At 41.7% G+C, this 25,680-nt stretch overlaps 2 protein-coding genes across 9 annotated transcripts in view; both read left to right on the top strand.

Moving 5' to 3' along the window:
- Nucleotides 1-22,315, top strand: part of TRIM2 (tripartite motif containing 2) — a 119,823-nt gene extending 97,508 nt beyond the window's left edge. For all 8 annotated transcript variants that reach the window (XM_045830899.1, XM_045830896.1, XM_045830894.1 and 5 more), the window contains 6 exons: nt 3,895-3,998; nt 4,230-4,397; nt 10,675-10,843; nt 11,948-12,018; nt 16,865-17,005; nt 17,860-22,315. In XM_045830899.1, coding sequence (XP_045686855.1) covers nt 3,895-3,998; nt 4,230-4,397; nt 10,675-10,843; nt 11,948-12,018; nt 16,865-17,005; nt 17,860-18,012 — 806 coding nt within the window. In that variant the 3' untranslated portion in view covers nt 18,013-22,315. The remainder of the gene's footprint in view (nt 1-3,894; nt 3,999-4,229; nt 4,398-10,674; nt 10,844-11,947; nt 12,019-16,864; nt 17,006-17,859) is intronic.
- Nucleotides 22,316-22,566: 251 nt separating this feature from the next.
- The window catches only part of MND1 (meiotic nuclear divisions 1), a 50,252-nt gene continuing 47,138 nt past the window's right edge, over nt 22,567-25,680 (top strand). The window contains exon 1 of the mRNA XM_045831600.1: nt 22,567-22,626. Within this exon, the coding sequence (XP_045687556.1) occupies nt 22,624-22,626 (3 nt within the window). The 5' untranslated portion in view covers nt 22,567-22,623. The remainder of the gene's footprint in view (nt 22,627-25,680) is intronic.

Here is a 25,680-nt window from a genome sequence, read left to right as displayed (position 1 = left end):
AAGTTACATTAAAGCATGAGTTTCCGTGAGATGTCAAAGACAGGCCCTGTGGTTCTGGGAGGAATGGCGGGGGGCTGCAAGCGGGAGGCAGGAACAGGCCTTCTCTGGGCCAGGCATCGTGCGGTCCACTTCCACATGTCCTCTCACTTAAAATCTCTAGCAAGCACACTCTACTTTCAGTTCCCGGTGTCCCTCCCATGTCACATACCCACTACAGCGTAATTTGTGATGTGCTGGGGTCAGCCTATGCTGGTTCTCAAGCCGCCTCCCAGCTCTGCTCAGTGACTTCATGTTGGCAGCCTGACGTCAGCCAAGAGGGGAGCATTTACATCTACAGACCGGCCTACGTTGCAGATCAGAGCTCCCTTCCCAGCCCCTGGCCCTCAACAGCCGAATTTCCAGGACAACATATAATTTATTCTTACTGTGGAAGCAATGGAGGCTCAGGGAGCTGGGGCAGGAGCCTGAGCCGTCTGGGACACTGACAGAGCCCAAGCTGCCTGTGACTCTCACGCCTGTGCCTTTTTAATTGCACCGTGATTCCCCTTCACCTAAAATGTCCTTTAACTACCGTGGTTTTCCAAAGTTGAGGGACTTGATACCTCCCGCCTCTGAAAACTTAATGATGTGCCCATGGTGAATGAGTCATCGTGTTTCTCTAATACTGGATTGCAGAACAGTCCTGAATGAGCTGAGGGAAGTAGCTCAGAGCATCTGTTGACAGTGATTCCTTGAAACCCAGGGATTAGTTTTCCCCAGCGAGCTGGTTTTGTCAGCTGCTAAAGAAAGTCACGGAACAAAAGGGAAGCCAGAAGACGTGGGAGGGAGTGAAAGAATTACAGTTGAATTGTTTCAAACTATGTAATTAATACACCATACCTTAGTGAGGCTGTAAGAAGTGTGGAAAGAACCACTCATTTGTACTGCAGTTCTTTCCATATAAAATGGGTGCTGTAAAGTCACTTAGCATGAGTTCAGAGGCTTTGCAGAAAGATAGGATCTTTTATGCCTCTCTCTCCTGCCTCACCTCTGCAAACCACCACCTTCCCTCCCTAGAATCTCCGAGGAAGGAGATCATACTAGTTTGACATCTGAGGTCATTGTGGGCACCGTGCTGTGTGAGAGGGGGCGGCAGGTACCCCTGCCCCTTGGGGAGCTCACAGGTCAGTGAGGGAGACAGGACTGTTCCAAGAGTGAAATACTGTGTGATAAGGGATGGAATTTTCCTAAAGGACTTTATGGAGAAATCATGACCTGTGTGAGCCCAAAGGGTAATTATCCTCATCTCAGAAAATTGGTGTTCTCAAGTCCAATGAGAAAGAAACATTGTGTGTATCAGAAAAAAAAAAAGGGGGTTATGTAAACCTCCTAGTCTCCGGCTCAGGAAAACCTGGGTTTTGGTCTCCTGTCCGTCTATACTACCTTTGGGATGTGTCTGGCTCCAGTTTTGCCTCCGTAAAATGGACCGATGGGTAATATTTATCATGTTAACTCCTGGGGATGTCGTAAGGTGTGCATGAGAGAAAGTATATGAAAGTGCTGTAAATACAAAGAAACCTTTCATTTTCCCATGACGTAATGTGGGTTGTAATTTACTCAGATAGTGATAGCTCATTCAGGCATCTGTTCCCTCAGCAAACATGGAGGAAGCACCGACTTGATGGTCCTGTGTGAGACCTTCTGTTTGGCCCGCTTTCCTCCTCTTGCATCATCCCATCTAAGTATCTAGATTTGCTTAACATTAATTTTCTCATTAAATGGAGTGGGGGCGGGATTTACAGTTTTTAATCCCCTATTTCAGCCCGGGGCCCGGTTACCTATCACCTTACTCTGTAATTGTCCTGGAGGCGTGGGTGGATGTGACCAGGAGGGACACAGATGAGGGACACTGGTGGCTTACAAATTCATTTTGTGCCTCATCAGCTCGCAAAACATCTGGGGAAAACAAGTTTAATTATCTTATGGAATCGTTGCCCAGTTGTTTATAATTACTTTTAAAACTCGTGTTACTTGCTTTACTAGACAAATGTTACCACCGAATGAAATCTTTTCCATCAAAGTGGCAGGAAAAGATTTTGTAAGTACTCTTCTGTGTTTTGTGTTACATTCATGTTTGTTAGGAAAGAACTAATTTTCATTATATATTTGGAATACTTTGGGGGCACTTTTCTATAGACTAAATAAAGTTTACTGAAGATCTTGAAGAGTGAAGCATGATGCACCAAATTATCTCTAGCTTCTGGGATTTCTGTTTATTTTACTTGGGTCTCAAGACCTTCTGTCAACATTCGGACGTGGGCATTTCAGCATAACGATAATGAGCCGTAGTTCTGCATCACTGCTCAGCATCGGGATTTTCCTGGTTTAACTGCTGGTGGGAATTAGTATTCGTTGTCCCTCCAGTTAGAGTGTGCTGGTGGTTTCCTTTGATCCTCAGGGGGAACGCTGAGATCCTGCCGTGCTTAAAAAGCACAAATAGAGTTTAAAAAAATGATGATCAATAACTCTGGCAGAAGATGTTCGTTAGAATCGGGATGTTACGCCAGCCATTTTGTAAACTGAGCCACGTGGCTTAAGGAAGCAGATTTTTTTAAAAAACAAATATTATAAAATTAAAATGGCAATGCCTGTTCCATTTAGCTCTTTTTAAAACGTATAAGTGATCGTGGACTAATAGACGTGCCTCCAGCTCTGTGATTTCATTTACACGTGGGGCAGCAGACTCCAGCTCTAGCTAACTTGAGACCAAGAACAAGAGCTGGGCCAGCACCTCGCCCTGGAGCTCTGGAGAGGCTGGAGGCCCCCCTTCTGGCGGTGTGGCCTGCTGCAGCCAAGCCCCATTGCCCTCCCGACCCCAGTGTTGGCAGGCACTGAGCAGCACCCGTTCACGCAGCGTCTTTCTTCCCCTTGTTCTGAATGATGTGCTCTGGAGTCCAGCTAAGCATCTTTGCCTCTTCTTTCCCAAGGCCCTGCACTGATGTCCGAAGACAAAATATCAAATTGCTCTTTTGACTGTAAATGAAATGATAAAACAGAGGCACAGCCTTCTCCCTCGATGAAAAGTTTAACCTCCCTGGTCATTTCTGAGCAAAATTTATTCTGTTCCCATCCATTATTATTTACATGGTTCTACTGAAATAAGTTCTAAACACTCCTTCTGAAACAAAAACAGGCATCTGTTAACCCATAGATTCCTTTGCTCTTTTTCTCTCCTGCCTCATCTCTCTCATTAAAGAAAAAGTCAGCAAAGATGAATATATTACTTGGTTAAATTCATTTCCTTTTGCTTTTCTTCTTTATTTAATCCAGAAAGTGCTCTGTCAAGATATCATTTACATTTTCATACAGCCTGTGAATACACAGTCTATGAGATACTGAGTCTGTGAAAATAATGCAGAAGTAAATCCAGTGTATGAAACTCAGCCTGCTAGTTTGTAACAGCTTGGCTTTAAGGTTTGGTGAATGCACTAAAAGACAAATGTCCAGGTTTCTTCTAAGAGCTGTTGGGCGAGACGGTGGGATTTTGGCAAAACTCTAAGGCTCTCTCCTATTGCAAATCCTCAATTATAAAGTTAGTTTTTATTTTGGTGTCTTTGTGGAATCTAAATCTATTTTAATCATATTAATATGCAGCTACAACTTAGTGAGAGAAGATTGGCATTTGCCTGAAAGAGTGATTTGTTGAAGACTCGATTGTTCTGGAAGAGAGTTTAGTAGCAGATAAGTCAGGTCATGGGGAGGGAGTTCTCTTGTTTGTTTGTTTTTCTCTTTTTTACAGTATAATTTTAAAACAGTGCATTCTCAGGTTATCTATGGAAGCCTGAATAATTATCTTGCTGAAACTGAGAAATTTGATTCTCTATTGCTAAATTTCTGTGGTTTTATTATTTTTAGGTACCAAAGGAAGAAATAAAGGAGAATTTACAAATCTTCAAGGGGTAGCTGCATCTACAAGTGGGAAGATATTAATTGCAGACAGTAACAACCAGTGCGTGCAGGTATGACCCCTGACTGTATACCTCCAACCACCAGTGGTGATAAAATAGGTACAGTTGCCCATTTTCCTACTTAACACTTGGGGTGCACGGTGCAAGGAAAGCTTAGAACGTGTGCATAGACTTCTGTTCAAGCGAGACTGGCAAGTTCTGACCTGTAGTGCAGACGACAGTGTTTCCGGCCTGTTTCTTCTGTGCAGGTTCTCATTCCAATGAATGCAATTTGTTTTACAGATATTTTCCAACGATGGCCAGTTCAAAAGTCGTTTTGGCATACGAGGACGCTCTCCCGGGCAGCTGCAGCGGCCCACAGGGGTAGCGGTGCATCCCAGTGGGGACATAATCATTGCAGATTATGATAACAAGTGGGTTAGCATATTCTCTTCAGATGGGAAGTTTAAGGTAAGATTTACTACTGAGTAACCACTAAACAGGAGAGAGAAGGAGTGAGAAATGCAAAACGAAATTTTTCATTTCCTCGTCCTTTTCCTTTTTGAGATCCAATAAAATAGTCAATAATTCTTCATATACAAAGACATCTAGACTGTGTTACATCTAAGTTTTATGAAGTGAGAGTAACAATAATATTGCCATCAATCTACTCCTGTATATCGTAAATACGGCTTCATTTTATAAAGCAATTATGTTACCCGATTTTTTAAAGATTTTATTTATTTATTTTTAGAGAGCGGAAGGGAGGGAGACAGACAGGGAGAGAAACATCAGTGTGTGGTTCCCTCTCGTGCATCCCCACCTGGGGACCTGACCTGGCCTGCAACCCAGGCCTGTGCCCTGACTGGGAATCGAACTGATGAACGACCTTTTTGGTCCACAGGCTGGCACTCAATCCACTGAGCCACACCAGCCAGGGTGCCAGCCAATTTTTTTATACCATCATATGTAAGAGTTATTAAGAGGCAATTTATATTTTCCAAATTAACCTACAGGTTGTCATTTATGAAGTGGCTTCTACTTTCTCAAGCCCATGACAGGGATATGGGGAGAGACAAAATTGTAAGACACGGTCCCCTCCCTTTGAAAATATATAAGACCCTTGAGAAAAAGAGATGAATACACAGAAAACAATGCATGTCAGCCTTTATTCCGTCATACATTGTTTGGTACGATCTCAAAGCAGAGTGTTAAAAAATATAGTATAAGAGTTGGAAAGAAAATGGGGGCTGGCTTCACAGAGAAAATGCAAATTGAGCTACACTTTGAGGGGTCCCATCATTTGACATATTTGCTGTCACTCCCGGTGTCATCTTCTGTTTCTTCAGCAAGTCACCCAAGAGTAGAGAGCTCTCTGGTGATAACAAATGTCACTTCCTAAGGTGTCATCAAAGAATATTATCGCCCAGCCCATTTTCTACACTGTCTACAGGAAGATTATGAGACCCTGTGTCAAAGGTGTTTTTGAAAGCCACATGCACTATGCCTCCTATATCCCCCCATCCAACCTTCTAGAGACTTCTTTTCAGTTGACACCATGAACTTTAACTCATATTAACCCATTAGAATCTGTTTGGCAAATTATATAACTCTCTCAAGCCTTGATAGCCTCATATTTCAATTTGGGACTTGGGTAAGGACTAAATGAGGTTTTATTTGTGGATTTTGTATGTGTCCAATATGAAATAGGCATCAAACATGTTCTTTTCCAATGCCTGTAGTAAGTCTGTTCAAAAAATGAAGTCTGTTCAGTCAGCTGTCTATGATTCGGGCTTTGTGGCCTCACATGCCAGCTGCCAGAGGTCACGTTCCTTGTCTGAGAGTGGGCAGTGCTCTTCCTAAGCCGTCCTGGAGTCCTGAAGACGGCACGAAGCTCACCTGCTTGTCTTTACTGGAGGCACTTACATTTTCCTTTTTCGGGCTGTGAGATCACTGTAGTCATAGCATTGTTATTATTAAGGAAGTTCCTTACACAATTACTCATCTTCAGGTGGGAGCCCCTGCTTTGTGCGAGGCAGCGTCTTTTCGAACTAGGAAAATGAAAAGCTACTGTTTCCAATTCTACCCTAGTGCATGCCATTCTTTGATTGTCCTTGATGTTTTCCACCCCACTAGTCATGTAATGCCTTCCTTTGAAGGCCATGCCTACAGGAAGGTCTCTTGCCTCTCTCTAATTTCCTTCCCTTCTTTCATGTCTTCATAATCGTGTGTGTGATATGCTGTACCCAAATATGACAACGTTACCATCAATAGAATAAAAACGGTACAGAGACCTCTTGAAAAGATCTATCTAGATAGGGGACAACCCATAGACTCTAGCACAATCATGACCTGTTTTTAAAAATTCAGAAACAAATATTAAGACAGGTATTGAAACAGGAGTTCTATATCTATATAATATATTGAGATCTTGTATATCTAATATATTGAAATATTGAAACAGAAGAGAGAAGGGTTTCCTGAATTAAGCCTTTTTCATTCAGTGGTTCATCAAAACCCTAAGGGTTGAAAGACAGCGAGTGAAAACACTCCAGTACTATAAAGGGATTCACTCAGTTGTGACATCCAGGACCACATACTGAGAGACGCTCATTTTCTTTGATGGGGTTCAGTGAAATAAAGCAGGGGCTCCCAAGGACAAACCTTTACCACAAATGTAGATTCTTCGTATTTATCCCTAATAGTTCTAGAGATATAGCATCTTAATTTCTCTTTCTTTTACTCACTCACCTCTTAGCCCTAATACTCATTCCTGTCTGCCCCTAACTTATTTTCTTTCCATCTTCCCTCCTGACTTACATCTTCTGGCCCATCTAGGAGCCTTCCGTGACCCCAGAACAGATACAGAAGGACTCGTCATAAAGAAGTAGGGAATCAGGAGGTGCCAGTTCGGGTTTTCTTTTCTTTTTTAAAAATATTTTATTGTTATTTTTAAAAAGATTTTATTTATTTAGTTTTAGAGAGGGAAGGGAGGTAGAAAGAGAGAGAGAGAAACATCAATGTGCGGTTGCTGGGGGCCATGGCCTGCAACCCAGGCATGTGCCCTGACTGGGAATCAAACCTGCGATGCTTTGGTTCGCAGCCCGCGCTCAATCCACTGAGCTACGCCAGCCAGGGCTTCTTCTTTTTTTTTTAATTTTTTAATGATAGAAGTAAAGACCATTGCCACCGTATTCTAAAATATCTCATCTTTTTCCTCTTCCACTTAAGGACCTGTTTGTTGACCTAAATACTTTCATTTAACAGTTCCAGAGCCAGGATCTAGAATATCTTTGCTGACTATTCTATTTAAGATGGGAGACATATTGTCGGGCCAAATGTTATTAATTCTCATTTTACTTGGTAGAATCTAATGCAGCTAAACTAGGACTTAAGGGAAGTGGCAAGAAAAGAGGTTTTGGTTCAACACTTAAGTTTTGTCTTTCGGACCCGCCCTAACTAGCTCTTAACTACACGATAGAATGGCAGTAATCCTTTATTTTCTGTTTGCAAGCGACATAATTATCATCCACTTGGCATTATTATGTGGCTGAGTCATTTTAAGTAACAACTAGTGTTCATAATGTGAGGTACTAATAATATTCTTGTTTTAATAATCAGAGTCTTCTCTCTTTTGATCCCTACTGACATATCTCTATTCAGACATGAAACAGAGGACACAGTGTCTTTGTAAGTTATTATGTTATAGTGTCTTTGATCTTGGGGCTAGATTGCAGAATCAGAATCAAATTTATACAACCGATTCCCTTGCCAAGACACCATTGTTTCCTTCCTGAGTAAATGTGTGTTTGTTCTAAAGAGGTCGAATCTGAATCTCAGTCATTTATAAACATCCAAGAACAAAAGATGATACAAGGTCTGAACTTCCACATAGGAAAGCCCCCACCCTTATCTTCATGCTCTTTTTGCACATCTCTTGGTGTCTCTGTTGGGAAAGAAGGTAATCCTGTGGGTCGGGTATGATACCAGCTGAGTAGGGTGAAAGAGAGGAGATTATCTATGTGTCATGTGCTGGGGTTGACATTTTCCTTGATCCTTTGGAACCTGCAAGACCCAGGAGGTAAATAGCATAGTTGCCATTTTACAGATGAGAAAACTGAGGTTCAAACTGATGAAAGAATAAATGAATTTTGCTTTGAAATTTTGATCCTGGTTCACTGGGTGAACTGTGATATTATAAAAGGAACTAGCAAATCAGGAGGTGCTACTTTGGCTTTTCTTTTCATTTTTTTAAAAGACTTTATTTATTTTTAGAGAGAGGGGAAGGGAGGGAGCCAGAGTGGGAGAGAAACACCAATTGGTTGCTTCTCCCATGTCCCCAACCGGGGATCTGGCCCATAACCCAGGCCTGTGCCCTGACTGGGAGTTGAACCGGCAACCTTTTGGTTCACAGGCTGGCACGCGATTTACTGAGCCACACCAGCCCAGGCGTTTTCCTTTTTTTTTTTTAATGGTAGAAGTGAAGAAGATAAATTTAGTTTGACATTTGTTGAGTTTAAGCTGAAACTTGTAAAGTAGGCCATGACTAAAGATACAGATTTGAGAATCTCACACATAGAGGTGGAAGGTGATGCTTTAGCACAAATGAGACATTAGAAGAAGTGTAATGTCATTTATAAACATCCACTATGGAGGATGTTTAGCCACACGTGGATACTGAGTTCCTGAACGGGGCTGGTCTGAACTGAGATGTGCTGTGAGTGTAAAATACATTCTGGACTTCAAGGATTTAGTCCTCCAAGAGGAATGTAAAATATCTCATTAATAATTTTTATATTGATTACATATTGAAATGATCACTTTTAGTTATGCTGAGTTAAGTGAAATATGCAATTCAAATAAATTTTCCCTTTTTATTCTTTTTATTTGGCTACTAGAAGACTTTAAGTTCCATGTATAGCACGTGTTGTACTTCCATCAAACAGCGCTAATGTGGAGAGAAAACCTGAGAAAACTTGGAGAATGCAGCTAGCTGTTCAGGAGTTAACATTTTAAATTTACAAAGTAATGTTTGCAAATAGATTTTTCAAATAAGCCTGTAGAAGAGTACAAAATGAAAAGTTAGAGTTTCTCTTGCCACTACTAGTATCTCTTTCCAAGATACAAATTCTGTCTGGTTTTTCACTTTCTCCTCCAGGAGGATGTGTCCACATACAAACGCATTTAACACAAGTGGGCTCAGATTACACCAACTGTTCTGTGTGGTGCTTCATAATATATAGGAGAGATTTTTTGTAAAATCACATAGAGCTCTATCTTGTTCGGACACTTTGAGTCTCGGTGCCGAGGACAGCTGTGCTTCTTGCTGTCCCCTCATGTACCAGGAGTGCCTTCTGTCTGCTACATGAGCGTCATGGGTGCTCTTTCTCCTTCCCTGTCTACAGTGACCTGTGCCATCGAGTTGTTCCACATGCCTTCTGAGATGGCTCATGGGCATGCTCCCAAACCTACCGCGTGGAACACTCACAACCAGGCACCTTAAAACGGGCACAGGAGACACGTCTGTCTGTGCAATGCCGCCGAGACATCTTCGAGTGCTACACACTGGGTGCCCCATCAGTGTTTGTAGAATTAGTAAATAAACGGGGAAAGGAGTCAATACTTTATCAGCACCCCAGAAAATGGAGCTATAAAAGTAAAGGTGTAAGGCATGGGTCTAGTGGCAAAAAGGCCTCCAGTGCACACTGTGGCCTACTCAGCAAAATGAATACCGTTTAAAGTGCATGTGATGTGCTTGATAGAAATAATGCTTTCCTCCCATTTTAAAATACTGTGAAAACTGGAACCATTTAGTCATCATTTTACCCTAGAACACTGCTAGAGTTTTAAAATTAATACATCAAGGAGATAATTGTTGAGTACATATTGGACACCAAGAAGTATGCTAGGCTCGGAATAAGTACATGGTGCCGGATAAAACAGGCAGGGCTCCTGGCTGTGCAGAACTTGACTCTACTGCAGTTCAAGGGCAGATGACTGGCAATTTTGATGTGAATTATGATGTTAAATAATGACGATGATAGTTTCTTTTTTATGATGGCTTAATATAGGTTGTACTCTATACTAAATACTTTACCTGCATTGTTTAATTTTGATACATATTCTAAAAATACCATTGGAAATGATTGAGGTCCTTTTTTTGGCATTTTTAAATATATGAGGAATCTGAAGCCTGAAGAAATTGCATGCACTTGTGCTATATCAGCTGTGTCCAAAGCAAGCGATAGACAGAGGTCAGACTCCCTACTCCTTGTCCAGGGGTCTTTTGCTATACACCAGACTGACCCCAGTTGAGGGGATTGCAGAACATTTTTGGTGATGATTCCTTTAAAAAATAAGAATTTAGCCCTGGCTGGCATGCTCAGTGGATTGAGCGCGGGCTGCGAACCAGGCATCGCAGGTTCGATTCCCAGTCAGGGCACATGCCTGGGTTGCAGGCCACAGCCCCCAGCAATCGCACATTGATGTTTCTCTCTCTCTCTCTTTCTCCCTCCCTTCCCTCTCTAAAAATAAATAAATAAAATCTTTAAAAAAATAAGAATTTCGTATAAATATCAATAGCAGATAATAGATGGGACAGAGACAGTTTTTCAAGTCAGAGACCATTGTGGCATGAGTCACTGTGTACCCCTGTTTGCACATTTCAGTAAGTGGCTGCTAAGAAAAATGTCTGCCTTCATGTTCTGTGCTGCGTCTTCAACCTCACTGCTGTCTTTGTCTCCAACAGACAAAAATCGGGTCAGGAAAGCTGATGGGGCCCAAAGGAGTCTCTGTGGACCGCAACGGGCACGTCATCGTGGTGGATAACAAGGCGTGCTGCGTGTTCATCTTCCAGCCAAACGGGAAAATCGTCACCAGGTTTGGTAGCCGAGGAAACGGGGACAGGCAGTTTGCAGGTACACTTGACGGTAATACGTAAACCCCCTTTTTATGCCCCTTCTGCTCACATTTGCATGGTGTCGGAGCATGTTGGAGACGCCTCACCCCCACTGTGTTTGCTGGCTTTGGGGAAGGTACTGGGGGTGAAATCTAAGCGAAATGCATGGTTAGGTGCTTCTCATTGACGCCCCCACAACTCCCCGCAGTAAGTTGAGCTGCCATCCACGTGTGGCCTTTGCCGGTGGCACGTCACAACTCAGAAGTCTAATCTTCAAATAGTAATAGTAAATAACATATGAATTTTAAGATCAAATATTTTTAAAGAAGAATGTTTGAGAAACAGTGGAGTAACTCCTATTTCTACCTAGCTGGAACTTTATTTAAAGAGCTTCTGAATGAGAAATTTTTCACGTTTCTAGGTGATTGTAGGAGAGCAGGCGTTCAGAGCATGTGCTGATTGTGGGAAGGGCAGATCTTTCAAAATTTCTCTTCTTGCTGTACCACTTTGCAGTCACAAGCTTACTTAATTTTTCACATCCGCAAGAAGCTGAAAACAGTTTATTAAATTTCCTTCTTAAAAGGGTGTTTTTTCCATTTAACCTTCATTTGCATAATCTTTCTTTGTGCTTTGTCTCCAGTTCTACCACATTCTGAATGTCACCCAAAATTAGAGAGTGTAGGTTTTCTGCTCTACTTTAAAAAAATCTTATATATCGGGGTCTTTTTTTCTTAATGCTGAGCATTACCATGTCTTTCCTCAGTGGGCCCTGGGGACCCTAAAATAACTAACATGTACTCAGGCAAGCTGGCAGATGTGACATTCAGATGGTGGTTTGGAGACTGAGTTCTGATGCTTACTGCTCATCCCCTCTTCCTTAGGGCTGCTGCAGCTTTTAGCTTGATCTGGAGGAAGTCGGAGTAGACAGTCAGAAGGGTAGAGTGGTAGACATTCCATGTTGTCTGCAGCCGGGGGTCTGGCTGAATGGTCTCTCAAGCTCTGAGGCTCCCCTTATTTGTTTTTTTTCTTAAGTAACTCAGTACTGTATTAAGTTTTATAACTGCCATGTTGCAATTATTTTTGTTATGGTGGTCATCTCACAATTTTTCCATCTTTATTGCAGGTCCCCACTTTGCAGCTGTAAATAGCAATAATGAAATTATTGTTACAGATTTCCATAATCATTCTGTCAAGGTACTGCAAACACATCAACTATTCTTAACTTTTAACTGCTTTTATTGAGAAACTGGTCTGGGAGAAAATAACGCCATGGTCCCGTATACACAGAGGACTTTAAGGAGTTAACATCAAAGAGCAGATTTTGTTTCTCCTTAAAGAGGCAGGTTTTCATTTGGACACACACACTTTGGAGAGTCAGGAAATTGAACAAAATATGGGGGCAATGAGTCTCTTAACTAGAAACTGTGTAACTAGAGACGACTTGAAAATTAAATTTGAAAAAGCAATGGCTTGAACTTGGAGAGGCAGAACTTTCTGAAACATAATATTTTGTGGCTATTCAATAATAAAAACAAGATCACTTTTTTCAATTTTCTGCATCATAAGGTCTTTCGAACAAAGTTAGATTTTTTAAAAAAGATTTTATTTATTTATTTTTCTTTTTAGAGAGGGAAGGGAGGGAGATAGAGAGAAACATCAATGTGCAGTTGCTGGGGGTTATGGCCTGCAACCCAGGCATGTGCCCTGGCTGGGAGTTGAACCTGCGACATTTTGATTCGCAGCCCACGCTCAATCCACTGAGCTACTCCAGCCAGGGCTTGAAGTTAGGTATTTAACTCTGCTACAACAGAACATTTGGGGAGGAAAATAGCCATCGCATACATTCATGTAGCACACCTCATACTCTGTAGAATGCTTTCACACCATCAGTGTTCCTGAGAGAACACGCCCACCTCCCCTTCCCCCAAACAGCGGAGCACATGGTTCTCACTAGGCATAGGGGGAAGAGAGATTTGATCTTCGTTCTGAACAAATCAGGAAATAAAAAAGTGGTTCAAAATAAATTCCCCACTTATGGAAATGAGAAAATGTTGAGTAACATTCAAGACCAGGCTTCTCAAGGTGGGATGCACGTTCCATTGAAGGTACGCCAGGTGGGCACGGGCGGTGTACAGGCAGTTGTTTTTAAGAGTCATATATTTGCCTTAAGGGTTACCTTCTGACCATATCAACTGATACTGGTTTGCACTTACCGAAGTGATATAAAATTTTCCTCGTAAAGTAAGTGTGTTTAAATTTTTTTAAGTTTGAACTTTAAATTAAGGATAATAAGGAAATAGCACAGGTGCTATGCCAGGGACGGAGGTTTGTCCTTGGAGACAGCCACGGAGCAAGCAGCATGAAAACTTTAAAACGATTTGCCAGTGTTGGTAACTGGAATAGATGGAAGGGACTTGAACACCCAGAGGTACTTCCTCTCCTGTGTCCTTCACGGCTTCACTTCCCCAGTCCATTCCGGAAGATTTCTTTAACCTGAGTACATGGAAAAGGGTTAAGCTTCTCTGCTGGTTATGCCAAGTCCCTCTGCAAAGAGTAGATGGAGCCCAGTGGGCTGTGGAGAGGGGGCCGGGCGGGGGAAGAGGATGCCCGTCGACCGGGCTGACTGCCAAGGCTGCCTTCTGCCACGCCTTCTCCCCCGAGTTGCTACCAAAGTAGTAGAACTCCACCCCTGCGACCCCCACCTCCCTCACTGCCAGTAAGCCGCATATTCTCACCTGCTTGGGACATGTCTTGAAAAAGGGAAGACAGCAGTGGGGAAAATCAACGGCAGGGGAGGAAGGAAACTGACAGCAAAGAGGCAGCAGAGACTGGGCTTGTGCCCCTCCTCCTGGGGGGCTCTCCCGGCCGCGTGCAAGAGCATAACTATCAAAGGATGGCACAGGCTGTTACCCCATGCTGCCCTTCCTTCAGTTTATAGAGGCATCGTTCACTGAACTATATAATGGCCCTTCACTGGAAGAAAACCCATGTATATCCTAACAGTGCAAAGGCCAGCAAAGGCCAGCAGACGACGGGCCACAGATGCTCTTCCCTGCCCCCTGCAGGAAGGCAGTGATATTAGTCAAGTTGCTCTTTTCTACTAAGTACCCCTGTGTCCCCAGAGCCTTTCCTGTCCCCGGGGTTCCAGGCAGCCTCTATGAATCCTCTGGCATTGGTGTGTGGGACACCCCCTACTTATCAGCCCTGCTGACACTGTAGAAGGAAATAAGACATGTAAGCAACCAAAATGCAAGGCAGATAGCAATAAATAACTTCTCATAAATAGGTACATATAAAGTTCCGTAAGTATCTGGAAGAAAAGAAGAGATGTCTCAGACTATCAGGGAAGCCTTCCAAGTGGAGTGGTGTTTGAGGTGAGCAGAATTTGGAAATCAGAAACGGATTATCATCAATGTTATGAAAACATGCCATAAACACTCCAAAAAGCAAAGCTATAAAACATGATTTCAGGTCATACTTCCGCCACTTACTATGTTTACACCTGAATAATTTATAAGCAGTTAATGACATTTTAGATGGAGGATATAGGAAATGTGAGAAATTTATAATTATTGATTCTGAAAACTCTTCATGTTTCCAGTACAGTAGAGGTAGATTATTTTAGTTAAATTCAATTTTCCTCTTACTTAAAATCAGTCTCTTTTTTTGTTTTGTTTTTTGTCTTCTCTTTGATAACCATTGCCATATAACTTTTATGGCTAGTTGGAGTTTTGGGTCTGGTTTTTTGTTTGTTTGTTTGTTTGTTTTCCATATAACACAGAGCAGTTGGCAATAGGTCTGGATTCAAGTCACTTCTCCTGATAAATGTAAACACTATACCTTTAGGTCAGGGCTCACAAGTGGTCTGGTTAATTCTCTAGCTACCGTTGTTATGTATTTTCTTTTAGTGGCAAAACAATTAAGAGTCCATTTGGCATCATCCATCATTCCAAAATGACGCAAAAGCGCCCAAGCATTGAAATTGTGCCAAGGAAAACCTACTGACTCAGAGAGATAAATACAAAGAAGACAACAAAAGGATTATTTGTAGGACTTAAAGAAAGGATCAGAGAACGATAAATTGGATCCTCACCTGCATACAGACACTCTGATTGCTCTTTAAAATTAGAGTGTTTTATGTGAAGGGAGATAAATGTAGTCAGGAGAGATCTTTGAAACATGGTATCTCAGTATTGAGTTGGCCAAAAAGTTTGTTTTTTCCATGTAATGGCTCTGGTAGTGCCTAGTTGTCTTTAACTCTACTCTACAATTTTGTTAGGTTGCATTGTGATAGCTGTCATATCAGCATACATTTAAAAAATGATCAAAATTGGTCAATTTTTGTATAGCCATTTTAATACTGAAGATGGGAGAAAACACAGAACATTTTTGGTGTATTATACTTTTTTATTTAAAGAAAAGTAAAAATGCAACTGAAATGCAAAAAAGGATTTGTGCAGTATGTGGAGAAGGTGTTGTGACTGATAGAACGTGTCAAAATTGGTTTGCAAAGTTTCTTGGTATTGTGGACTTTTTGGCCAAATACTCCTTTGCTGTGGGGCTGTCGTATGCACCGGAAGATGTTTAGCAGCACCCCGGGCCTCTACCCAGTAGAAGGCAATAGCAGGAGAGAGCTGACATACTCAAAGTATCCAAATCAATAAAGTTATTGGTGAAAATGAAAAATGTGTCTTTTATTTTATGGACAAAATGTAACAGACTTTTTGGCCAACTCATAAAATCTTGTTCTTGTCTTTGTCTTTTGCAAAGAAGCACAGAGGTAACTTGCTTACTTGGCAAGTAAGTAATTAGTTCAGGAGGTGGTCGATTCAGGAAGTGGTCATGACTCTTCTTTTTTTATCTTTAAGTTTAGCTACTTAGGGACTGAAGTGTCTCACTTTCCCAATATAGGTGACTGAAAGAGAGTCACTTTAAGCCTTGCCGACCACGGAGATGGCAGTAGGAGAATCGCTGAAAGGCCCCAGGATCATCCTCACATTCGATCTGCACTCCGATGTAGTGCCCTCCCTCCATTTCTCCTTGGAGGAACCCTTCCTCTCCTGGTGCTTTGCCTGTAATACTTGCAGATTGCTAATGAGTCTTTCAGTACGTGGAGGCTGCATAATAATGCGAGCTTAAAATAATATCCTGGAGACATTTCAGAATCATTGAGTATCATCTGAATCATCAAGATAAAATTATGCGTACTAGAGTCTTATTAAACACATTCATTCTCTCAAAATCAGTCATCTGTATTGGATGCATATACAGTAACATTCTAGTGATAATAGTAATAAGAATATTTAATTAACTGCAACACTGCACTGCTTGGCCGTATCAGATTAGAGAACTTGTGTACGAGTTCTGTTTGCTTCTCTACTCTGTCCACCTCCCTTCTCTCCGTAGCCTTAGGGCCATAGAAACTCTATTTTAACTAAAATATATTCTGAAAACACACACCTACTGCCACCTCTGTCTGTCTCTCTGTCTGGGTGTGTGTGTCTCTCTCTCTCACACACAGTCCATTTCCCCTGTTATGATTTAAGTCCTGCCTACTCTTCCTTCTTGTATTGACTTAGTAAAATGGTAATAAATTCTGAGCATCTGGCCTAACAAAAGCCTCCTACTTTCTGACCCAGCTCCGAATCATTATCCATCCTGTTAGAAATACAATGCTTCTTGAAGTTTAGGTATTTATTTAAAGGCAGACATAATAATATATTGAACATTATAGCTCTGCTTTCTCATACTATGTTACATTTGTATAGATTTATAATTTATAATGGAAGTGTTTTTATATAAGTATTCACTAACCAGATATAAGCTAGAAAAAATTGAGTTAACAAATAATACATCAGATTTCTTTGATAAGTTGAGAAACCACAAGTAATACGGGCTTTAGTTTGTAGATCTTTGAAAAGCATGTCTGACATCATAGGTCTTGTTATAAACAACCTGCTCCAATAGGGGTTTTTAAATCCATAATGTTGCCTCAACTATTTTCATTTAAAATAAAACAATTTAAAAACACTTCACACAGGTGTTCAATCAGGAAGGAGAGTTCATGTTGAAGTTCGGCTCGAACGGAGAGGGGAACGGGCAGTTCAACGCCCCGACGGGCGTGGCGGTGGACTCCAACGGCAACATCATCGTGGCCGACTGGGGCAACAGCAGGATCCAGGCAGGTTCAAGGGCTCACCTATTCGTGTGGCAGGATTGGTGCTTGTCAAAAGTGGAGAATTAGTGGTCCCCAAATCTCAACGTTTTTTGTTCTTCATTTGGCCGGGTCACAAGACCATAGATAATCTCATAAGAAGTGCCCAACTAAGGAAGGAGGAGTAGGAAGAGTGTGGGGGGTTGGGGCGTGGGGGGCGGAGAGGGGCCTGCCACACAGCGACAGGAGATGATTCGACTGTGGGCGGTGGGCACACATGTCATACACACATCATGTATCATAGAAATGTACACTTGAAACCTATATGGTCCTATTAACCAGTGTCACCCCAATACATTTAATAATTTTTTGAAAGGTAATATATTACCAGAGTAAACCCTCCAAACCAGGCATTTTGAACATGGATCCCACAGACCCCCAAAGGGGTCTGTGGATAGAATTCATGAGGTCCATTGAACAGAAATATTATATGATTTTTTTACTAACTTCTGATTAAAAGTTGTCATTTGCTTTATTTATGAATATAGGCAATAATCACAGTACTTTCTGTAATATTTATGTTTGTCATCCAGAGAAATCATATAGTTGCAAACATCTCAAGTTATCATTTATGCTCACTACTTCACAACAAAAAGTTCTTATTAGACCCATCGCTGTTTCTTGTTGTTTAATGTGTTGGTTCCAAAAGCACACATACTACTCTAGTCAAAATGTAGTACAGTCTTGCCCTGGCTATACCTAGGGGATTATGCACAGGCTTCTATTTTATTAACCACATTGGCATCAAGAGTTTTCTAGCTCCTATGTCCTAATATTCCTTCAGCTTTTCCTATAACACTCTGACTCTATATTTTTGACAGGTTTTTGATGGAAGTGGGTCATTCTTGTCCTACATCAACACATCCGCTGACCCCCTCTATGGCCCCCAAGGCCTGGCCCTGACTTCAGACGGCCACGTTGTGGTCGCAGACTCTGGGAACCACTGTTTCAAGGTCTATCGGTACTTACAGTGACGGTGGGCAGCTGGACCGCCCCTTCCAAAGGTCTTGCACTATAAACTGGAATGGATTTCTCAGCGCGGGACCAGATTACACTAGACTTTTCATGCTAGAAGGAATCATTGGTGAACTTTCCAAGGTTATTTCTGAATGTAATAATTTCCTTAAAAACTGCATATCTGATTTCTGTAATTGACCTTTAGGGTTAAAAAAAAAGAGAGATCTCGTCTACTGAATCTATAAAAACTGCAAAGTTTCACACCTGTGATCTATGGCTTATAGGACAGGGATTTATGTAGTTAAACTAATTTTGCAAATCAAACAAGCGTTAAAAGAAAACCTAGAAGATTTAAAGGTATCTGTTAGTCCAGTGAATGGTAGCCTTTGCACAGAGCTTCCAAAAACAAAACGAAAACAAAATCTATTGTAGTTATATACTTTAACCTCAGTCACAAGACCTGGGGACCTTCGAACCTCACTTTTACACTAGGTATGACTCTTGTGACATTTTTTTGGTTATCAACAACTACATATAAATCACTGTAGGAAAACAAATAAGACTGTCTTACAAAATCCTCTCACCTGTGATTAGCAGGCCTCTGAGTTTAGCACTTAAAAATAAATGCAGATTCTCCATCCTTCCCAGGTTAGATCAAAGATTTGTATGTGTGTGTGTTCTTTTCACCTTCTCTTTTCTGCTCACCTTGTATCAAAAACAAAGTACATTTTCAGGGAAACCTGAAATTCCTAATGCTTTGAAAAGCATATTATAATAGTAATGGTACCTGCTGGTAAACAGCCCAACTCCAGGTCCATGCACTGGAATGTAATAAAGAGAAAGTTAGTCATGTTTTACGTGCCATGTTCTCACATGTGTCTCTCCTCTTCCACTTCATGAAAGCGAAAGGATTACCTCCTGCAAAATGTCAGCACATGTAATAGGACACCAGTATCCTAGGACAGAGAGCCATAAGTAGCCCTTTGGAGGACGGATGGTGTCAACCAAAGGCATGTGGTTGAGTAACGGTTTCCCCTTAGAAAGCAAGTGTTACCAAAGTTGTGAAAGCATTACAGGTAAGGGCATGTTATGGTTATTTATCGTTGTCTAATGAATAGTAGAGGCATTAAAGGACTATGTATACATGATTAGGGTAAGGTAGAATGTATCATATATATCTATATATATATAGCTGAATCTTCGGTGTATTGACATAGGCAGCACTCGGAAAGACAGGAGCATCACGCAGCCTTTCTTCAGCACATTCCTTTGCAGAGCAGCTTGCGGCCGTCCTCGCAGAACAAGCCCTAAAGCAGATCGAATTTTTGCCGTTTTCTAGGCATGATGGTATCAGCTGACTTCGCATCAGAAAATGACCTTCTGGTCTTTCAAAAATAAACACAAAAACCAAAAACAGGTCAAAAGAGAACAGTTGAACTTGAGTTACTTTGAAAGGACATATAAATGCATTTTGCAAAATGTTCAGAATAATTTAGTCAATAATTAATCTGCCATTGAGACTGTAAAATAAGATGTGATTTATTTTCACTGCTTAATTTTCTACTCAGTCCTACCAAATAGGATGTCATGTTTGGCATTTTCAGTAATGACTTTGGGATCTTTTTCACTGAAAGCACCTTAGAACTGTACTGTAAGAAAACATGGCCCATATGTATAATTATATGAATGTGATGTTTATCGCTCATTAATTTATAATTCAGTGATTCTCTTCTGTAGGAATTTTTAAATTTAAAAAGGAAATCTAGTTACTTCCCATTGTCTATCAAATTTATGCCCAAATCAACCTCTGAAAAAAATTTTCAGAAAGATTTACATTTAGATTTAGTACTTTTTTAGTTAGGTAGAGTCTTCAAAATATTTAAGATTGTGATAAAGTTGTAAAATTCAATAACATTTTTAGAGCGTTAAGATCCTGTTTCCTAGCATTAGTGAAATAAGTCTTTGACGATAGATGCTCATATGTAACAAGTGCCTGCCAGGCGCCGGGAGCTCTCCCGGGCCCTGGGGACATAGAGACGGAGGAAACAGACAACGCCCTGCCCTCTTGGAGCTTACCCTCTAGGGAGGGAATTTCATCTTGCCCTCTAGTAATATTCTGCCCTTTATTGATATTCTGCATCTTGCCCTTTATTACTCTTCTGCATATTTCGATAAGCTAGGCTTTTGATAGCTCCTAGACTATTTAAAAGAAAACTTTTTAAATTGGTTAAATTAATTTTAGCTTATTTTCACAAGTAAAAATGGCTTCCTATTTAGATTTGTCACAAACTATTGAACCTAAGACTAGTTTACTTAAAGGGTTTTTTTTTTGCACATTTAAATTACATGTGTGAATTTATAAATTAACCAGCCATCATACCGGATCATGCTGAGTATCTCAACTAGTAGATTGAAGACAAAGCTAATTTTTTTTACATGTCAATATTGGCGCAAACTGGAATGAAAGAATAGATACTTTGATTCAGACCTGTTTATCTGTTCCTAAAACACATGCTAAGGGCACTCCAGGAAACACTATATTCCCCCCCCCATATATAATCATATATGTTAAAATATACGTAACATTTCATATTTGGATACATATGTGCATTTACTGTATTTCCTGGTAAGCATATTTTAGGGGGAAAGTGCTGCTGAGATACAAATAGGCAAGATTTAAGTGAAATTTCGTCACATTCTATGGAAAATGGTTTCTGGTAAACTGAGAAGGATATTAAAGTAAGTGACTTTGTTTCTGGGCTCCCATTATTGCTTGATTTCTCTTTGTCAAGTGTACAGAACCTGTCATACACTCATGATAAGTAGCACTGAAAAGTTACCCATTCAAATTTCCCCTGGGCACTAGGGTAAAATATTGCCAGTTAGAATGTAAAGGTCAATGGCACTGCATTCTCTCCTGATACGGACCTCCCCTGCTGGACATGGGGTGGTAGAGAGTCACTTGACCATTCAGAAACACACGAATACAAAGCCTTTATGACTGTTCACCATTTTTTAATGGTACTTAGTATCTTGATCAAAGTTTTGTCTCCAATAACTAAACAAGCCCCCTAGTTCCTTATTTTTATTTATTCTTTGACTAGATTTGAGGCAAATAAATACTACAGGTCCATACAACTAGAACACACTTGCTCCTGCTACTAAATATACAGGGTATGTCCTAACATGGAGTGAACTGGAACAGTGGTACGCTAGCAAGTGACAATGGACCCTCCGCATTAAAGGGTTCACGTAAATGCTTTGGCAATGCCTCCTGAGTTCATTGGAAGGAATGCCAAGTAAACATCAGGTCCTCTGCAGATTGCTTCAAATGGGAAAAACCTTTGTACGTTTGGACTCTATAGTATCCTCTCTATTCACCAGCTTCTGGAAAGGGAGGAGTATTTTTAGTTTCATAACTTTTAAAAAGACGTTTCCAGGTAGGACAAAATTAAAGCTATTTGCTGCAAACATTATCTAATTTTGCTTAGACCCGAAAGTTGTAATACTGTTGCATTCTGTAAACATTGCAGGGTTTTAAATTTTACAATTATTTTAATATTTTTGATAACTAGGAATCTAGTATTGCCATAAAGGATCTAAGTGCCCATTAAAGATTTGCTTGGTATAAATAAATAATTTTTTGTTTGTTTTAAATGACAGTAAGCTACAAATCATGGTGTTAATAAACTTTCTGAAGATGAATTGTGTGGCAGTGATTGTGAGGTTTGTTTGTGGAGAACGTATGAAAGCTACTAATATTCTAAAGCCGATGAATTAATTGGCTCTGTTGTTCCAATGAATGTACAGCACTTTCATGGACCTTTGAAAGCAGCGCAGCCTTAAACTCGCTTTTGCTTTATGACATGGAATGTTCTGTCATCGAGAGTGTGTTTTTGTAATAGGATTCTTTACATCATTCTCAGTTCTACAGCCTTTCAATCCTATGTATGAGCATAAAGATGTTTTGCTTCCTTTATTTTCTTTTTAAATTTTGTACATTCCATCTTTATAGGTCTGTTTCATACGTTTTGTGTATAGAACACTACGCCTTGCACTCATCGATACTGATTGATATATGCTCATTTGTTCTTTTATGAATCAAAATGCTGACTGCCTATTTAAAGAAAAGAATAAACGCTGTGCATCGAAGTGTTTGTATGTTCATAGCTACATACGTACCACAGTATTTTGGATGCTTTAGTCTACAATAAAACTTTAATTCTGTCTTGAAACATAGGAGAAACAAGATTCATGTGTATTATCTTTACCATGCACAAAAAATCTCAAATCATTTTAATAAAGCTTGTTTTCTCCGTTTCCAGGGTGAATGTTTATTTAATATACTCTGTTTTCTAGTGGAAGGAAATGAATATTCTAGAATTTGTGGAAGCTAGCAATACCTCAACGAAACTTGACACGGAGATCCCACCACACCCCTGGTGGCCTCTCTGCGGGGCCACCAGGGGTCGCTGCGCGCCTTCGGGGAGAGGGTCGGTCTCTTTCCCACACCCTCCCTTCCATTGCCCCGCCCCTGGGCGGGGTTGGCGCCAAAATTAAATCGTGGGCGAGCCCCGCCCCTCGTCCCCAGCTCAGGCCTGGCCACGGAGAAACGCGCCGCCTACGCCATGGTAAGGGCTGAAGTCACGCTCTCGGGTCCCCCTCCTCCCCAGTCTCCGGGCTGCGGGGATCCGGGTCCTGGCGGGCTTCGGGGCCTGGTGCTCGGTCCCTGGGCCTCACCCGGAGGGGCCGCTGAGAAGGCGCCGCGGCCACCCCGCACCTTCCGGGCGCGACGGGGCGGCCCCGAGCGCGTGCCAGCCAGCCAGCCTCCGCCGTGCGGCCGGAGCCGAAAGTCTACGCTGAGACGCGCGCGCCCCCAGCGCGCCCCTGGGCCGGACTGGGAGCCGCCGGCACGCCCGCCCTTCTGCCCCGGCGGCTCTCTCCCTGCGAGTTCGTTTAAACACGCGTAGCGGTTTGCGGGCGTGGCCTGAGTGTCTCCCAAACTCTGCGATCTGTCCGAAAGACAACGAGTCCCTTCCGAACATGGGCCCCTGCTCCCCGGTTTCGGCCTCCAAGAAAACGTAGCCCCTTATGAAGAACTAAGAAAGAAAAGTGTCAGGGAGACGGGGCGGGAGGCCACGTGCCCCAAATAGCTTTCTCGGTTTTTGACAATCGAGTGGCTGTGTGCACCGCAGCGTGTAGAGCACGTCTCTGAATGGCTCGGTTTCAAAAGTACCCCAGTGAATCTTCATTTTATGCCAGTTAGAGGATTTCTGTGAAATCCTGCCCCGGGCTGCAGGTCTGTAGGGAGTTGGTCGTTTGATTAGAGCAGCGCCGCAGTTAGTTTGTCCTTGCGCGCCGTGATGGATTAAGTGCTGGTAAGGTTCCAAATCGTCTCTGAAGTTAATGTCTTTGTAGTCATCAAATCGTTTTCATAACCTTCAGAGTTTCATGCTGTTTTTTCTGCTTCTGTTGGCAGAGAATCAACATCTAATTAAATGGATCAAGACTTTAATATCTTAATTTAGTTCAGTAGCCGTTATTTTACCGAGCTGATTGATGGTAGACGTGGATGTAGGTTGTACGATGTTTATTTGAAGATACTTGTCCAGATGTAATTAGAACTGATAACGGCTTCTTTGTGGTTAAACTACCATCCCAGCCACCTGGGCGTGAAATTATGTAAGAAGCCAAACAGGACCACCCTTAAATCTGTTACCAGTGCTCTGTGATACCGTATTTCTCTGACAGAGTTCCTGGCCCAATGGAACTGACTACTGATAACTGTGCAGTGCAAATGCATTAACCTTGTCCTTGTATCTAATCTCTCTCTACTCATAGACCACCTTCTAATGTGTAACGGTTTCACATGCTGTTAACTATTCAGATTCTTACCTCTGATAATGGAGAAATATGAAACAAATTAGAAAACTTTTTGTAAGCTACATACTTCCTATTTTTATTAATGATTAAGAAACAAGTTCAATGTTTTGCTGATCAAAGATAACTTTTTGTTCTCTTTCCTGGTTGTGAATTAATAGCTGTTTTGATTTGGTTGGGCTTGCAGAGAAAACAGTTATTATAAGTCCAGGCGTAGTTTTGGAAGTGGAGAAATACCATGTAGTCTGCCACTTTTGAGGGCTGTGGATATCAGCTACTTTTAATTTTGCAAAATTTTATTGTAATTGATCGACAGGGCTGACTTTAGGGATTCTGTAACTCCTCATTGGAGAAAGTTCCTTTGTTGTCCTCAAGTCAAGTTTTGAGTCCCATTACTTAGTGGTTTGAGAGCATCATCTCTAACTTACACTATCAGGAGATTTTCTCTAATCTTAAGTATTAAATGAGCTCTTTTTTTAAGAGAAATTTCCAAATACGGATTAATATGGAATCCTTTCACATTAGTTATTTTAACTCCAGCCACGATACTCTGCTACTGTGGTTAATAGTAAAGAGTGCTTGTAGTCATAAAAGAGGCGGATGAATAAATGAACCTGAAAGCAATGTATTTGGATGATACAGCTCATCCACAGTCCTTGAGGAACTTTCATGGCTGTGAGCTGGGTGTTAAGAGCGTTCCTAAAACTGTCCCCAGCACGCTAGATTTCTCTCATTGCCTGCCCCTGGGTGGTAGATTTTTGTGGGGCTAGTAGGTCTCTCCAAGGAACCGTTTATAATGCTAAAACATTAGGATTAGGAGCCTTTCCTAAAGCTTTGAATCTGTTTTTCGCTGATACAGCCACAGACTAAAAACCTGAAGGGATGCTCACTGCTCTGCGAGTGCGCCCACTATGGCCTCTAGACTCTGGGGTGGGAAAAGCAGTGTTCTCAATCCTAGGGCACAATTAAAGCACCTGGAAAAGATTCTGTAAATTAGCATGCCCAGGCTGAGGCCCCTTCTCAGAGATTCTGATGCCGTTCTTATGGGATGTGCCTGGGCATCAGTGTTTTTTAAAAAAGCCCCTGACATGATTCTAACGGCAGCTTGAGACCCCGTGGACTAGCGGGATGACCTGGGGGAGCCTTCACACTGAGCGTGCATTTTGTGCTTGGTTTATTCAGGTACTGCAGAGGACTGTGGAAGGCCTCTGACACAGCTGATAAAGCCGTATTGGACTCTAGCTCTCTACCCTGCATTTAGGGCACAGGTCTACCTACGATTTTTCTGCTTCACCTCTCTAAGCCAGGCAATAAATGGTTATCGCAGAATCTCTTCTTATTATTTCACCCTGTACCATATTTATGGGAGTGCAGTGGGTGTTGTGGGGTTTGGGGACTAACAGCCTCAACTTTTAGGGTTAGGGTTTTACATGGTCCTGATACTAAGGCTTGGCCTGTTTGTCGGCTCTGTCTCACCTGGCACCGAACTCTGAGCAGGCAAAGGCAGTTCGTGTGCTGAAGATTCTCATTCTGCTGAGAGAGACAAGCAAACACATCTTTTTAACTGTAGTGAGTGACTGGATGAAAGTGTCTCCTCGGGACACAGCGGGGCACTCGGCCCAGCCGGGGAGCTCGGGAGGTTCTCTTAGAGGACGCCTGAAGGCAGCCTCGGGAGACTTTTCGGAGTTTGGAATAGGTAAGAAGAGAAAGTGTTTAGGTAGAACAGCACTTTGAAAGGCACAGAAATGGAAAAGAGCATTCTACGAGTGGAGAACTGCAAGTAGTTTTTGTATTACAGCTCAAAT

Source organism: Phyllostomus hastatus, unplaced genomic scaffold (genome assembly GCF_019186645.2).
Source record: "Phyllostomus hastatus isolate PE091 unplaced genomic scaffold, TTU_PhHast_1.1 phas_contig_159, whole genome shotgun sequence".
Lineage (NCBI taxonomy): Eukaryota > Metazoa > Chordata > Mammalia > Chiroptera > Phyllostomidae > Phyllostomus > Phyllostomus hastatus.
The sequence above is the reverse complement of the archived record's forward strand: the minus strand, read 5'-3'. Positions and strand labels throughout refer to the sequence as shown.